Genomic DNA, 16,066 nt, shown 5'->3' with positions numbered 1-16,066 from the left:
CAAGTAAAGTACAGATATGTGAAAATTCTACTTAAGTACAGTAACGGAGTATTTCTACATCGTTACTTCCCACCACTGATAATCAGTTAAGTTTTAGAATTTCCTCTGCATTGTTTAGCATACACACAAGGAATACATTTCTGATGTTGCATTCGTGAACTAAATCTTTAGAGAAGACAGAAGCTTTAAGGATGAAGTGACCTAAGGTTCCTTGAGGTTTTCTTTCTCATAATGAATTAGCATCTCTGCTCATATAGAAATTTTACTCTAAACATCTTGGCGGGTTGGGAAAAAAACCTCAAGACTGAAGAGGGCATGCATTGAAAAAGTTCATTTATTCAAACAAAATGTTTTATATGGTCACGGTACAAAGTAATGTTCATGTACTTTAAACCCATCCCCATCCCATTCTAACCAAATCAAACTTGAAAACCTATAAATTGTATTTGTATACATAGATGAAAAAGGAAAAATATTATTACACAGGAAACCAGTTCATTTACAGGTCCGCCTCAACTGTAGAGATATTAAAATCTTGGAGCACCATAATCATCAGGCATCCGTTCAATATTAAACCTGTATTTAAAAAGAGAGGGAGGTACAAGTGAGAAAGTTGGTTTCAACACACACACAAACAAAAAGCTAATATATATGTATGTGATGTACCTGTGGTTTGAGATGTACATGATAGGAACTCCAGGGATCTTCCTGACTCTTCTTTTTAGATCTCTGTCCACAGTGGCCAGGATGTAGCACTTGTGCTGTGGAAATATTGTTCCACAAGTTATAAAGTGCCGTGAAACAAGTATTCACACCCGGCTCCTTATTTTGTGTGCACTACACATAGCTCTACAATGAAGCAACAGCACAAAACACAAAGTTAAAGATCCTTCACATTTTATATCATAAGACTGTGGCGACCATAATAATTAGTAGTTAAAGGGAAACACTGGAGTGACATACACTCAGTCATTCATTTATTTATTATCCGGGTAGTAAACTTGACTTTGAACAGGGTGCACAAGTTAAAAGGCAACAGAGCAGTACAGTATAAAAAATAAGAAAAATGTATTCTCCCAACAGTAGACATATCAGTATTTTGGAATTGAATAATAAACCATACTGTACTGTGTTATTCACTTGTTTTACTGCTGTTATTTATCATATCAGTTATGCATGATATTACTCATATTGTAGAGTGAATCACTCAGTAAACATTAATACATAAAGCAACAACTGTCCTTTAAACTGATATTACCTGTGTTACCCTTTGGACCAAACAGTCGTCGGCGTACGTTCCCTTGTGTGCACATGGTAGGCGCTCAAACCTCGGATCCTTGGCTATCCTGCAAAAACCAACAAAAGCAAAAGATGGTCATCGTAAATACTCATTTGATTAAATGATGACGGAAACAGAATAGAAGGGGACCGAAAGTACGTCGGTTAATCTCCCAGTGCTATTAGATCTTGTACCTGAGTGCAACTCTATACTTCATTCCAAGCTTTTCGATCTCAGCCATCACACAGTCTGTGATATATGGGATACCTGGGTAGATGAAGAGCAAAATAACCATCGTTGTTAGTTAACTAGAATATGCTGTGAATCATCATGAAAATAAGATCATCACCTACATTGCTACTTGCAACTGGAGGTACTTACATTTGGCATAGAGACAATCCATCATCGACTGAACAATGTCCAGTTTGGCCTTGATGGAGAAGTTAATGAAATTGGTGTCGACCAGTACGTGGTACGGTGGACCGAGCTGAGTGTTGTACTGGAAGAACAAGCACGACGGGTACTTGGCCCTGCACAAAGAGTTTACACAAATCAAGGTAAGGAGCCATTATCCACAAGATATCAACTGATTCAAGCGTTCGTGTCACCAACTCACACTTCTGTCTCCTTCAGCTGTGAGGGATCCTTCTTCTTTACCTCTTTTGGTTTGGCTCGATCTTTCTCTTTTCTAAACATTAACAAGCAAACCAGGGCTGATAAGGCTTTGATTCATATTCGATGTTGACATTCTACAATTGCTTCATTCCTCTGGATAACGCGTGTTGATGGTGGATTAAAAATACTTCCTAGTGATGAGGAGCTGGTGTCGTAGGCACAATCACAGAGAAAAGTTATTTAAACGAAGCAGAACTCACATTCTGTTGTCTTTCATATTGATCATCCGCTTCATGGCAGCGAACTTCTTTGTTTTCTGTTTCCCCTGCGTAAAAACAACAAAACGAGCTTTTAAAAACACAAACCACAATGTATACATTGTTAAATCAGGAGAACAACTGGTTAAAACAGCGTTATTCGTGTGTTGTATCTGACGCTGTATGTGTACATACAGTTTAAGCTAGGATAGCTAACATAGCTGAGGAGTACCTTCAAAAACAGCTTCATCTACTTATTAATAACACATAAATAATACACATTACAGGACATACGTTATAAAGGCAGCAGTGGACTGGCTGCCAAATCGTTACATCAAACCTACCATGGTTTAAATTTGAGAAACAATCCTCCTTCGCTCAGTAGCAGCTAGCTTCCCTTCCCCTCGTGTGTCGCTGCGCTTACCGGTGACGCAATCAAAAGTCGACACCTCCTGTGTGTTTTCCGGCTGCTATGCTAATGTGTAGCAGACGAAGGTAGACGCTGTGTTCACTAGCACTGGTTCAGTGCAGCTTTATATTCACAGCCTTGTTTTGTGTACCTGTGCGACTGCAGGCAACGTGTTGTTAACATGCTGCGATGTGGACTTTGACAACGACGAGACTCGGCGACCAGCTTTCTGTAATGTCGCGCTGACATTGTTGGCTAACTTGGTTAGCTGTTAGCATTGTTCTCTAGTCAAGCTTGCCGCTTTTCATGCTAACCACGCTAACAGACATTGGAATCCGCTTCTAGCTTCACCGAGCGCTGCAGGCGTCAACAGACTTGGGGACATTGTTGTTGTTATTGCATTGTCGGATCGTTTTGAAACGCCGGTCGAGCAGACATCCAGTGAGCCTTCCGGTGTGTTCCTCAGCTCTGTGGTTGTTGTTCATGACAGGGGCAGCAGCGGGGGACATTAGTAAGCGTTGTGACACCTGAGCGAGCCCCCCCACAGAGCTGATCTCCCCCCCAGCAGCAGCAGCATCTGGGCTCGATTCATGGGATCGATTCATGAACTTACTCTCTGACTGACCTGGGATCTTGGACTGTGACAGCCAAGCAGAAGGCGGGGTGAGTACTGTGACCCTTCTCCAGCCAAGTTGTTCATGCATATTTCAGTGATGTGGATTACATGTAATGCTATTCTCCCATCAGCCAACACTTCTCCCGGGCGACACTTAAATATTCATGCTTTCTTGGCAGAGCAGTTTACAGTTGAAGCTGCGAGGCTCGATCATTTCCCATCTGCTTGACCAGAGTTCCTCAGTAGACTCCCTTTATTGCAGGCTACAGCACTTTATTCTGTATCTTCCTCATTTAGCAACTTGAGCACTTGTGTCTTGTATTTATCGCAGGACACGTGAGTAGCTCCCTGCTGCATGGCCCTTTTCCTTTTGAGCACGGAGGGGTCTGCGTGAGGGCTGCAAGATGGTCTGATGGACCGCCGCTTCTTCCTGACCCTTCTCTTCTGCTCTGTGTCGTGGATCTTCTTCTGGGAGGTGCGCTGGAAGAAAGGAAAGGAAAGTCAGGTTGAGGAATGGCTCCGAGGACATCACCTCTCTCAATACAGCCACTTATTTGAAGGTCAGCGGGTTACCATTGTTTAATGTGAGATTATCTTGACAGCGCAAAAGTTTGGTTGATGGTTTCCACCAGGTGAAGTGAGATCACATGGTGTCAGTAATATGCAAAAGGAAACTTTTGAAACTGAAACAGTTTGTGGTTAGAAATGTTTCTCAAACTCAAGGCTCATCCACCACATATCCTAGTTTATGCAGAAATGCTTTGGATAAGTGTCATGTGAACTCAACTTGACCTAGGCTTATGCAACAAAATCGAATTTCTTACTACTCTGACCATAGTCATTTTTTTGGGATTAGAAATTATAAAAATTCTGGTTTATAAAATGTACAGACAATCAGCACAGTCTTAAATACTCATTATAATAGACTTTCATGAATATTTTGGCTTGTGTTGTGGCCTGTGTTGTGGCATTACTGTTGCTGATTTGCTGGCCAGGATGTGCGTGGGGGATTCTGATGTGCTGTTTATGTGTCATCCAGATGTACAGACACTAGAGGAACTGAGTCTGAGTGTACTGAGTCGCCTGGAAGAGGTGGTGAAGGAACCGCAGAGCTGGAGGGAAATTGCAGAGGCCCACATCCAGCTGCTCCGAGACTTTGCCTTCCAGGAGTGGCTTTGCTCCCAGAACCTGGAGCACTACTACCATTCGTAAGCAATGAAAGTCTTTAGCATTTAAACAAACCTGAGCAGCCTTCCTCCTTCAGATTCAATTACCTATTGGCATGTTATATTTATATATGGCATTTGAGTTTTTTCCTGGCATGGATTTGAAAGTTTTTTCAATGTCTTCTTGAGTAGGTTAGGTAATTGTGGTCCTTGTTAAACAAAGGTTATGTTTATGAATGTCCACTTGAGGGCAGCCTCACCATGTTTGCTGACACTGTGTTTCAAAGGGACACTGCAGTAAAACCTACTCTTTAGAGGCTGCTAGCGTGAGACCCTGTAGCAATGCAGGTGTGTGTTGTGGGTGACTGTCTGTGTGAAGTGTTTGTGTGTGTATGAGTGTGTGTGTTTGTTAGGTGCTCCCTTGAGTCAGAACTGCCAACGATAAAAAGTTATTGCTTTATCATAAAATTCTTGTTTGTTAATCCTGCTTACGTTTGACAACAATGAATAAGTCTTTTGTTTGTAAAGATGGCAAAGGTCATTAGTGTTTCTAAAGCACAAAGAATCTTCTTTTTTTGGGAAAAGTGTTCATCATCTGTAAAGGGCTGCAGTGTTACATCACTGAAGGTCATTGATCTCTAAATCTCTTTTTTAGAGAAATTATGTAAGGAAGAGCAAGTTGATGAAAAGATACAATTTATGTACATGTAGAATTAAAGAAAATCTTTTCATATATAATATCAACATTATAAGAATAATTGCACCCAAACACAAGCTGGATAATTGACCACATCAGAAAAAGTGACCTGTAAAGTGATATTAATATGTTGCACGTTACAAGATAGAGAAAGCTATGTTAGATACTTTCTACATCTTTTTTTATTTTCTGTGTGTTTTTGAGTCGGTTGAATTGTATGTTAATTCAACTGGAAGATTTTCATTTTATTTCCCTAATTATTTAGTTTTATTGGTTGCTCCCATACTTTTGGCAATGGTCACCACTTTGACCAGTCAGTTGCATCATGAGCACAGCCCATGTTAACAGGTCAAATAAACAATGTTGAAACACTAGTTTTACGCTAAGATTATGTTTTGGTTTTAATGGTTATAACTATTTATCTACTTAGCATTATATTCTGCTAACCACTTTAAACTCGGGTGCTTTTGTAAGGCCACTTGATCTCACCAAAAGATTAAGCTGATTAGAGCAAAGTTACTTTAATGCAGAGTTTCACAACAACTGTGGTTTGCTTAGTGTTTGAGGCAAAATGTTTACTGAAGTCAGCAGTCTTACTCAATAGAGTAACACTTAGCTGTGATGCCAGGATTCTATTTCTAAGGCTGTGCTAGTGCAGGAAGTGCTGCAACTCCTGTCAATTATTTATTGTCATACAGTATATTTTCACTTTTGTTTTCCTCCGCAGACTGAAGACCTTGGGTTGTATGAATCTGGATGATCTGTCTCAGTTTGATAGTCAACTGCAGCTGTCTCTAGCGGCCTGGGGCTACTACTACGAAGACTTCATCAAGTTGTCCACAGGCATCAAGATCCTCAGGAACTCCAGGGGCAGTCGAGACCAGGACTACGAGATCCGGCTGGTGCACAACCTCGCTCTGCGGCGTCTGAATGAGAAGTGGTCAATCGGTGAGACTCTTTTCCCTCCTCAGAATAGTGTTAGTTTGGGGTTGGTTGCCATGGCTACAGCTGAGGTATTTAATATATATTATAAGTCATAAACATATTGTACTGATTTCCAAGTAGTTTTCACAAAAGTTGTTGCCTCAAAAGTCACAGATCTTTTGAATGTATCTCTTGTTGTACAGCTCAACAACTGTTCTTGTATTTTTCTTGCCTATTCTCAACATTATTCACTCGTATTGAAATCTATGAATGAAAGTTATCTTATATCATTACTATTGCCCAACTGTAACCCTTGTTACACTGTTGTTTTTTCAAAGGGTGTAAATCACACCGTATCTTGGCGTTTATGCTGCTAGGGTTGTACATTCATAAAATGATGTCATAAAAATATAAGAAAGAACAGCCATAAACAATTTTACCACTGCAGAGTAGGATATGGTATTGTCTGCATTTTATAGTTACATTAGTGTTTTTGATTACTTATTAACTGTTTATGTTCAATGGTTGTCATTCAAGGGGGAGCTCTCATATTTGGCTGTACTGTGGCACTGTGCTTCCTGATAAGGGACCTCATGTTTTACGTGATTGGTGAGTTCAACATTTTAAGTGGAGCTGAAATGTTTGTTCCTGGAATTGACCCTACATGACTCATTTTCACTTTCTCTTCAAGAACATTGTTAATCTGCGACGTGTTACAAGCAAGTTTGACAAATAGCTTTGTCATATTTTATAGCCTGCAGATTTGTTGTAAAGTTTTGGTCCCGTCAATAATTTCTCAATTTACCAGTGAATCCACTAATTTCCAACAAATGGATTCTTACACTTATTCCCTTCTCATGGCAGGTGGAATTACTGTTTCCATCATAGCGTTTGTCTTTACTATCAAGTTCCTCTGTGAGCTTGCAGCGAGGGTTGTCAGCTTCCTTCAGAATGAGGATCCAGGGCGACGTGGAGACCGCAGCATCTATGACTACGTCCGGGGCAACTACCTGGACCCGCGTTCCTGCAAGGTGTCATGGGACTGGAAGGAGCCGCAGGAAGTGGGACAGATTATGAGCTTCGGGGTTCAGGTGATGATCGATTCCTAATGTGTCTAAACTAAAGATGTTCTTGTTTCTAGTAGTGTAATGATAATCACATTTCTTGTGGATGAAGCAGTGTTGGTAGCACTGTCTTCTGAAATGTATACCTGACTTGTTGTATGTTTGTCTTCTCAGCTGTTCTATAAAAATGGCCAGCCCTTTCCAGCCCATCGACCTGTGGGACTCAAGGTCCACATCACCCATATTGAATTGGCTCTAGACATCCCGGTTACACAAGAGGTTCTGCAAGAGCCAGAGTCCAATGTAGTCAAAATGGCCTTCACAGTGCGCAAGGCTGGACGCTATGAGGTTGCGGTCAAGCTGGGCGGCCTCAATGTGGCTTATAGCCCTTATTACAAGATATTCCAACCAGGTACGACTTCTGTATAAGAGCCAGCCTGTATTTCGATTTCTATAAGTTTTGATAAGACACATTTGTATTGGTGGTTTACTACTTCTGTGCTCTTTTTTTCACTTTAGGTACAGTTGTCCCATCCAAAACAAAGATAGCCTACCACTTCTCCACCCTGGTCCTGACAAACGGCCAGCAGCACACTCTGCAGATTGAGCCCAGGGACGAGTATGGAAACCCCACCAGTAACTCCACTTCTCTCACAGATGAAGCCAACTACAGCGTCCACGTGCACTATGTAAGGGGACAACCCCATTTCTGTTATCAGTATACTGGCATTTTAACTGGCTTTACAGCGGTTTACCGGTATTTTCCAAACTTCTCCCTGTTCTTCCAGCTGGGCACAGTGGATGACGACAGTCTGGAGGGCTACTACAGTAAATCAGTTACACTCAACAAGCAGCAGTGCCAGGTCATGCTGAAGCTGACCCTGAGGAGGACGGGGTGTTTTAGGGCCCGCATCTCCTACAAGGACCAGCAGCTCAGCAACGGGGAATTTGACATTATTGTTCTCAGTGGTGAGCAGGTTTTACTTGTGAAGAAAAATACACTACTTTAAACCAGTAACTGAAATGCATTTATTTTGATATAGTTTCATTTAGCCTCGGCTTTCAAAGCGTAATACTCGTTTAATCTCATTGCAGAGAATGAGAAGGCCTGCGTGGAAAAGAATGTGTCCACTCCGGGCATAAGCATCTACTTTGAAGCGTACCTTTACAGCAGTGGGAACTACAGCAGTTCATCGTGGCAGTTACCAGCTTCCTCTTTGTTGGCTCCCCAGCGGAGGCCCTCTATGGGAGAAGAGGAGGACGAGCATGACTCTCCTGTGGAGGGACAACCAGAGAAAGTCAAGAAACCAAAAAAGGTCTACTGTTACATATCACCAAAGGTAAGTGTCCAGCGTTTACTGGTAGAACTTGGAGTTGTGAATATAAGAAAACGAGAGAGACGTTTCTGTGATAATTTAGGTGAATTTAACCTGGACTCTTATGTCAATCAGCAACTATCCGTGAAGGAGTTCTACCTGAAAATAATTCCATGGCGCCTTTTCACCTTTCGAGTATGTCCAGGAACGAAGGTAAGCAGGGCGTATGTGAGAAAATCCTGGAAAATCAGCCTCTTGGGTTTGTTTGACAAGCTCACTGTAATCTTCTCCTCTCTTTTCAGTTTACCTATCATGGTCCTGATCCCATTCACAAGTATCTAACTCTAGTGGTGGATGATGGGATACAGCCTCCTGTGGAGCTCAGCTGCAAAGACAGGAACATCATGGCTGCCACCTTCATTCGCTTCCTGCACAAGAATATTGGTTTGTCTCAGTTCAGACTCCGGCTGCTTTTACTAAAAACGGTCTTTTGTGGATGCAGTCGCAGTAATTTGATGGTGTTTTCTGCAGGTGGCTCTGAGACGTTCCAAGACAAAGTGAACTTCTTTCAACGTGAACTCCGACACATCCACTCCAAGAGACCTCGCACCAAGACCTGCCTAAAAATCACTCGACACACTATTCTAGATTCAGTGAGTGCTGCTCTCCTGCATTATGAAGCTCTTTCACGATATGTGCATTATGAAAATAGGCAGATAATCATAACTCTCATTCATTTGTCCCTCTTCTTTCTGCTGCTCAGTCCCTGAAGGCTACCAGGAACTTCTCGGTGTCAGACTGGAGTAAGAACTTTGAGGTCGTGTTTCAGGACGAGGAAGGTAAATAAAACCTCTGAGTATAATGGAGTGAGCTTCAGCTTGTCTTAGGGTTAACTTTTTCTTAGCCTTAAAACAGCGGCTTCAAAGTTTAGTTTGAAAGAACTTTAAATCCCTTTCCAATTCCTGATCTTGCTCAATGTAACTTTGATGAGAGTGTACGATCTCCTGTCGCAGCTTCAATTGTCAGAATCAGGCCCAGTGACACCAAGAGTAATGCTGTAGATCAGTTAAAAAGGCTTCGAGGTAATTTAACAGTGTGTATGATTAATAAGGAAACTTTTAAAATTTCAAAAATTCTAAACAGAGTTTTGTGTATTTGTTTAAATGACTGCTCTCCTGGTTAAAATAGTAGGGGATCATGGGTAAATTGTTCAGGTTTGTTTCAGTTCAGTGGGACTACGCAGTCAGGGCTCCAGGCAACACATTGTTAGACTTTGTTTTGGCTGTAGGGGGTGCTGTTGCTCAGTAATAGTTCCCAAATGTTGCTTTAAAACCCAACCTGATGCAAATTGAGGACACAGTCATTAATTAAAATGACCACATTGTTTTCATGCATGTGCCTGCAGCTCTGGACTGGGGGGGGCCTCGCAGGGAGTGGTTTGAGCTGATTTGCAAGACTCTCTTTGACACGACCAACCAGCTGTTCACCCGCTTCAGCGACAATAACCAGGGTCTTGTAAGTTTTAACCTCCTCCACCTTGTAAATATTCCGATGGTTTACCTCCTCTTTAACTACATACACTACATTATTGAAACTAAGAGAATAAACGTTTATTTTACAGGTACACCCAAATGCAGAAAGGTCGCCCCACCTACGCCAGAAGATGTATGAGTTTGCGGGTCGTGTTGTTGGGAAGTGCCTGTATGAGTCTGCCTTGGGTGGAGCGTACAAACAGCTGGTGCGAGCTCGCTTCACGCGCTCCTTCCTGGCCCAGATCATTGGCCTCAGGATGAACTACAAGGTATGGAACAGGCTCCAACAGAAAAATACTTTGTACTCAGAAGTTGGATGATCATGTTTTTTTATTGTTTACCCTCTGGTCTGTCTCATCACTTGAACATTACTCTCAAAGCCAAGAAACCTGATTTGTTTCTTGTCATTATTTATTTTACGGAGAACATGCCGGCGTGTTTTGCCGCTTATCCAACTTCCCTCCGATTTCAAAGCGGAGAACTAAAGTCGACCCAATCATCTTTTCATTCAGATGAAATGTCATGTTTATTTTAAAAACGTCATTGCGCCGCGTTTCCCTGTTTTATTTCCCACACACAGTACTTTGAGACAGACGACCAGGAGTTCTACAAAACCAAAGTCTGCTTCATCCTAAACAATGACGTGAGTGAAATGGACCTGGTGTTCGCGGAGGAGAAGTACAGCAAGGCAGGACAGCTGGAGAAGGTGAGGCAACACTTTTGGAGAGGACCCTCCCCCTTTATCCCTGATGTCATTTCACGAGATAGGAGCAATAAACCAAGCAAAGGGAACCACATTGCTCGTTTGGCAAGCATCTTGTTTTTGTTAGGGAGGGGGAGTGGTGAGTTTACATTAAGATTTTAAACCTTTTCAAACTTTGTTCCTCAGTTATCCAATCCCACACAATAACGGCTTGTGTAACTCTCCGTGCTGAAACAGAGTTCAACCTCCTTCTTTTAATTAGACGCATATGTTACTGTTTTTTTAAACATTGATTAAAACTCGAGTTCGTAGGATTTATGATGATCTACTGGCAGAAGCTTAATCTAATTTTCATAATTATGTTTTCATTAGTGTGTAATCTTCTAAAACTTAGGAATGAATGTGTTTTCTTAAGTTTAGATTGAGCTCTTTATTTCTACATTGGGAGCAGGTCCTCGTCCACAGAGCCCATATGGCCTTGTTTCTCCATTAGCTTAGAATGGACAAACCAAATGCTGGCTCTCATTTTGATGTTACCTGAAAGTCACCGATGTTTTCTCCGACATGGGACAGGGAGAATAAAGCCTAGTGAACACGACACCATTTTTAGCCCGATTTTCCAGTTGCTGATGAATTTTCAAGGTTGTTGACAAAACTCGGAGTCCAATCTGTGAGCTAGATATCTAGACGAGTCGGTCACAGCTACAGCAAGCTGGAGCACAGGATGGAGTGGGGGTGGTGAAGGTTCACGTCGTAATGATGCGCCCACTGATTTTTTTTTTTACACTGCACATGTAATCAGGGAAATCAAGCAATAGGCATGCAGGTCAAAGACAGGGTAACAGTAACTCAGTGCAGCTTAAATGTACTGCATCAGGCTCAGACAGCAAAAAACTGAATTGCTGGATGTCTCTGCCATCTTTATCAGTTTGAATGCATCATGTTTTTTCATATGTATGTCTGTTCATTTGACCATATTTTCTCTTGCAGGTGGTGGAGCTGATATCCGGCGGAGCTCAGATCGCCGTCAACAATGAAAACAAGGTGCATTATCTCAACCTGCTGGCTCAGTACAGACTGGCCAGCCAGGTGAGAGATGAAGTGGAACATTTCCTGAAAGGTATCGGAACTCACCCGGCTGCAGTCTGACATTTTTATTCTCCAATTCCTCTTAATTTGAAGTCCTCTGGTTCGGTGACTGTACTTAATGAAATTTCCTGATCAATTGCAGGCTTGAATGAACTGGTTCCAGAAAACCTGCTAGCCATATTTGATGAGAACGAGTTGGAGGTATGTTTGTTGATGTTTATAACGCAATCATGTTAATCTTTTTTACTCCAGTGGGTAATTCCTTTTTTTCCCCATTTTAAATCTCTTCAGCTCTTGATGTGTGGCACGGGCGATATAAACGTGCAGGACTTCAAAGCCCACGCTGTGATTGTCGGAGGATCGTGGCACTTCAGAGAGAAAGTATGTCATGGAAACTCTCTGTCTTCCCTCTGCTGTCACATGGGACCGCTGATCAGGATGTCTGAGCTTGTTGATGTTTCTCTTGCGACAGGTGATGAAGTGGTTCTGGGCCGTCGTGTCCAGCTTCACTCAGGAGGAGCTGGCTCGTCTACTGCAGTTCACCACCGGCTCCTCCCAGCTCCCCCCCGGCGGATTCAACACTCTGTGCCCCTCCTTCCAGATCATCGCCGCCCCCACACACAGCACCCTGCCCACTGCACACACCTGGTGAGTAGCTGTATGATTTATATCTGGTGTTGTTCTGTGAATCTTGGTGTTTACATATCTCATTAAATAACCAAATCCAACATTGTGTTAGTCTGTCTTACATCAGTTTTTGAAAGCTCAGCCTTTTCTTTAAGTGTCAGTCAAATGCCCTAGATATGAAGATGTAAGTCTTTAAAATACTGGACACATACATCATATAAAAGCTCATGTTAATAGACTTAAGTTTAAAATTTAACAATACAAGTTAAATAAGTCTTGATTGTGAATTATAATATTATGTACTAGGTCTTAAGCATGTGTTGGTAGGTCTTAATTATGAAAAAGTTCCTTTAAATCTTCTTTCCAAATAAATGTTTAGGCAGTATACATTGTTTTACAATGTCTCAGTGTGTTGTAGTTCTTTCTCAACAATACAGATATTAGCACTCTGTAATAAAACTCTAAACATGACCAATGTTTAGTCTTCACTCAAACATCCCGGTCAGAATTTATTGGTAGACTCAGTTTGGCTTTGGGAAAGACTTTGGATACCAACTGTCTCTGCCTGTAGTTTGTGAGGTAACATGGAGTTACGAGGATTATTCTCTCCTCAGCTACTTAACTTTATCCTCAGTTCAGAAGTAAATAATCCTGGGGCTCTGCTGTTCCCTCAAATCTGTTGTACTTGACACAGGTCTTTACATTCATTATGGTCTTAAAAAGTTTAAGATTGAACTTTCTTAAAACATGCAGAAACCCTGTTTTTGGATGGAGATTTATGGCACAGATTAATAATCTTATCACGCAACCAAATTGTTATGATGAAGTCATTGTTGGTTTTAGTCTGTTTCATTTGACACATTCAATTTCACGTAGCATTCTGTATAAATGCGACATACATGCTTCATGGGAATTGAAAAATGAGCTGCCTCTGTGTGCTCTGTGTTTAGTTTTAACCAGCTGTGCCTCCCGACCTACGATTCCTACGAGGAGCTGCACAAGATGTTGAAGCTGGCCATCAGTGAGGGCAGTGAGGGCTTCGGCATGCTCTGACACCGTGGCTCCACCCGTGCAAGAGGACACCAGCACTGCTCCGGTGCACCACTCCTCTGCATTCACCTGCATCTAACAGTCCGGCTTCACAGCAAAGACTCCCTATAAATACTCTCTCAGGATGAGAGGGCGTGGCAGAAAGCTGAACTGGAATCAGGACTTCCATGAACTCTAATGCTACTGTGTAATGTATAATAAAATATCTCTGTTTTTTTGTAATTGAAAAAAAGGATTTCTTGGACTGATGTAAAAGATGGGATTTGGGCTGGTTTTATTTCTTAAAGGCTAAAAGTTTGCTAGGTTTTATATGTTTGAAAGGCAAACGATGCAGAGCAAAGGCCTTGAATATGAACTGTATATTTGCTTCTTTTGCGAACCGGGGAACACTTCAGTGCAACAGCAGCCTACATGTGATGTGGGTGACGCGTGCATCTACGGCACTTTGGCCTTAATCGATCAGGGACTGATGTTTGTATGTAAATATCCAATATCACTCTTTTATGTCGATACTTGTACATACTAGCGTGTATACATACCTTTTTCATCTTACTTTTTCATTTGACATTTGGGGTGATTAGGGGGGGTTTCTTTATCATTGCACCTTTTGATGGGTTGAACGTTGATATCATTTCTATAAGCTTTTCTTTTTTCCCCCCGATAGAGATGAAAGGGTTTTAAAAGGAGCCAAGTAATTACTATTGTTTATACATGTTTTTTAACTTATTGTGTCTTTGGAAAAAAAAGTCTGTGTTGATCCATACTGTCAAGAGTGGTAAATGTTTTTGTTAATTTTTTTATAACCTGCCTTATTCATGCCCTTTGCCTCTGATTGTATCCAGGGAGCTCTGTAGGTGAGAGAAGCATAGAATAGATAATAGTTGTTAAGATATTTCTACTACATTTCCACCTCCCCTCCCTCCACTGTGGGTTCACTGTAGATGTGAGTGTTGGTTGGATGTTAGGGGAGAGCTCATTAAAACAAATGTTATATGATTTTTACTTTCCCGTTCGCAGCCTTTTCATGGGTTTCCCTCAGAAACTCCTCCTCCACCTATGCATCCTCTGACCCAGTGTGTGTATGTGTTCACGGCACGTACACGTACGTCAGAGCATGACGTTCGTTCTTAGTTGCCTCCTTCCAACACCCCCAACTTTACAAGCCTCAGCCATATTAACCAACGTCCTCCGTAAACTGCAGCGTTGTATATCTTTGGGGAATATTGTTTTCCATTATATTATTGTGAAGCTATTTATTTTTGAAGCTGTCAGCGTCATCTATATCCTGAGCCAACAGAATCGCCTTCCTGTTTTTATTTCTGTTCATAATTGTGTAGCTGTCCCACAGTTTACATGTTCATTAGCCATTTTATCATAGTGTGCGCTGCCAGTCGGATTGTGAAGGAAAAATCGGTGTTTAGACTCGGAAGCGAAGAAGAAAATGCGGATGATTAATTGCTCTCAGCAGTGTTTGAATATATGAACGTTCCCCACAGAGCACGCTGCTTTCAGCTCCACTCCTCACATTGTTCTCACAGTTGGTAGGAAAAAGTTTGACTCAGCCACCAAGAGATTTAACTTCAGGAACGGCAGCCACGGCACATTTTGACTGCAGGTGTTAGTTACTACTGGTCGGGATTATTTGCATTGACTCATTAAACCCAGTTCAGTGGGATTTGGTGAGCATTAGCATTAGTCTGGCTTTAACAGTGTTAGGAGGGTTGTGGGAGGGTTTGTGGATTTGTGTGTTTTGGGTTGTGCAATGTTGACCTGACGTGCTGAGGAGAGCCGTGGAAATCTTTCATTTTCAGCACCAATGTCTGATATCACACTTCTCTGTAGTAAATGTAACATGTGTTAGTTGACGTTCCCTTAGATGACACGACCATTGTAAACAGATAAGGAGGTCTGTCCTGTAGTTTTATGTTCTTGTAAATTGTTTTGATTTTCATGAGCTTTACGACTCTGGTTACATTTCGGAAGGTTTCTGGGTTAGTTCGCCCGAGTGTGACTTTTAGCAATGTAGATTTTGTGAAATATTTGCCTACTTGACCTTGAAGCCGGGGTTAATTTTTTCCCCTTTTCTTTTTTTTTAATAGTAAGCCCCTGCTGATGAATGTTTGAGGTCCTTTTGTTTATGGGAATAAAAAATGATGGACTGGATTCTTATCATCTTATCTCACTTTTTCCTGCGTCATCTTTGGATTGTGTTGGACAGTGTGGATCAGAGATGATTACAAACCCTGCCAAAGCTGGATGTCTGAACTCGGGAGTTGGCTTGTGGTAGCGACCTTACAGGGCAAATAATTCCTTAACGTTGGTCTGAAGATTTTGAAGAACCTGGAGAAGAGCCCACTGATGAACCCAACATAATGTAAAATACAAATTCACCAAACTGTCCAGAACTCTTGATATTTTAAATGTTTCCTTGCTCTATATCAGAGTTAACACTGGTTTTTAAGGACTAAGTTTAAGATTAAGTATTTTAGGTGATCTACAGTTCAGCATTACTCTTTAACTTGCTGGGTTTGTTTCTGGCAAATTGTGATGCGACAGTTACACACGGGGTCGAACCTGCTCACCAAAGTTACATAGAACAGACATTCAGGGTGAGGAGTGGGAATGAAGACGGCACCATTCTCTCTATTCCAAGTCAGTGAAGCGTCAAACTCATTTTGAAGCTGCTGTTGTAAGATAAAAAAGTTGCATCGTGTTGCTTCAA

General features: G+C 41.6%; 2 protein-coding genes across 2 annotated transcripts; one reads left to right on the top strand and one right to left on the bottom strand.

The window, feature by feature from the left end:
• Positions 1–316: 316 nt before the first annotated feature.
• Positions 317–2,587, bottom strand: fcf1 (FCF1 rRNA-processing protein). The gene is made up of 8 exons (XM_061082349.1): positions 2,496–2,587; positions 2,155–2,219; positions 1,896–1,967; positions 1,661–1,809; positions 1,474–1,546; positions 1,259–1,346; positions 667–761; positions 317–576 (listed from the first exon to the last, which is right to left on the bottom strand). The coding sequence occupies exons 1-8, from the start codon at positions 2,496–2,498 to the stop codon at positions 528–530; spliced, it is 594 nt and encodes a 197-aa protein (XP_060938332.1). The 5' UTR covers positions 2,499–2,587; the 3' UTR covers positions 317–527.
• A 25-nt stretch (positions 2,588–2,612) lies between these two features.
• Positions 2,613–15,507, top strand: arel1 (apoptosis resistant E3 ubiquitin protein ligase 1). The gene is made up of 22 exons (XM_061082348.1): positions 2,613–3,223; positions 3,508–3,736; positions 4,216–4,384; positions 5,767–5,987; positions 6,501–6,572; positions 6,828–7,054; positions 7,202–7,439; positions 7,547–7,716; positions 7,816–7,996; positions 8,123–8,367; positions 8,479–8,556; positions 8,646–8,787; positions 8,875–8,996; positions 9,107–9,182; positions 9,749–9,858; positions 9,965–10,144; positions 10,456–10,581; positions 11,569–11,698; positions 11,810–11,868; positions 11,959–12,048; positions 12,140–12,315; positions 13,245–15,507. Exons 2-22 carry the CDS (start codon positions 3,589–3,591, stop codon positions 13,345–13,347), a joined length of 3,063 nt encoding a protein of 1,020 aa, XP_060938331.1. The 5' UTR covers positions 2,613–3,223; positions 3,508–3,588; the 3' UTR covers positions 13,348–15,507.
• Positions 15,508–16,066: the final 559 nt, after the last annotated feature.

Source organism: Limanda limanda, chromosome 12, assembly GCF_963576545.1.
Source record: "Limanda limanda chromosome 12, fLimLim1.1, whole genome shotgun sequence".
NCBI classification, from domain to species: Eukaryota; Metazoa; Chordata; class Actinopteri; order Pleuronectiformes; family Pleuronectidae; genus Limanda; species Limanda limanda.
The sequence above is the reverse complement of the archived record's forward strand: the minus strand, read 5'-3'. Positions and strand labels throughout refer to the sequence as shown.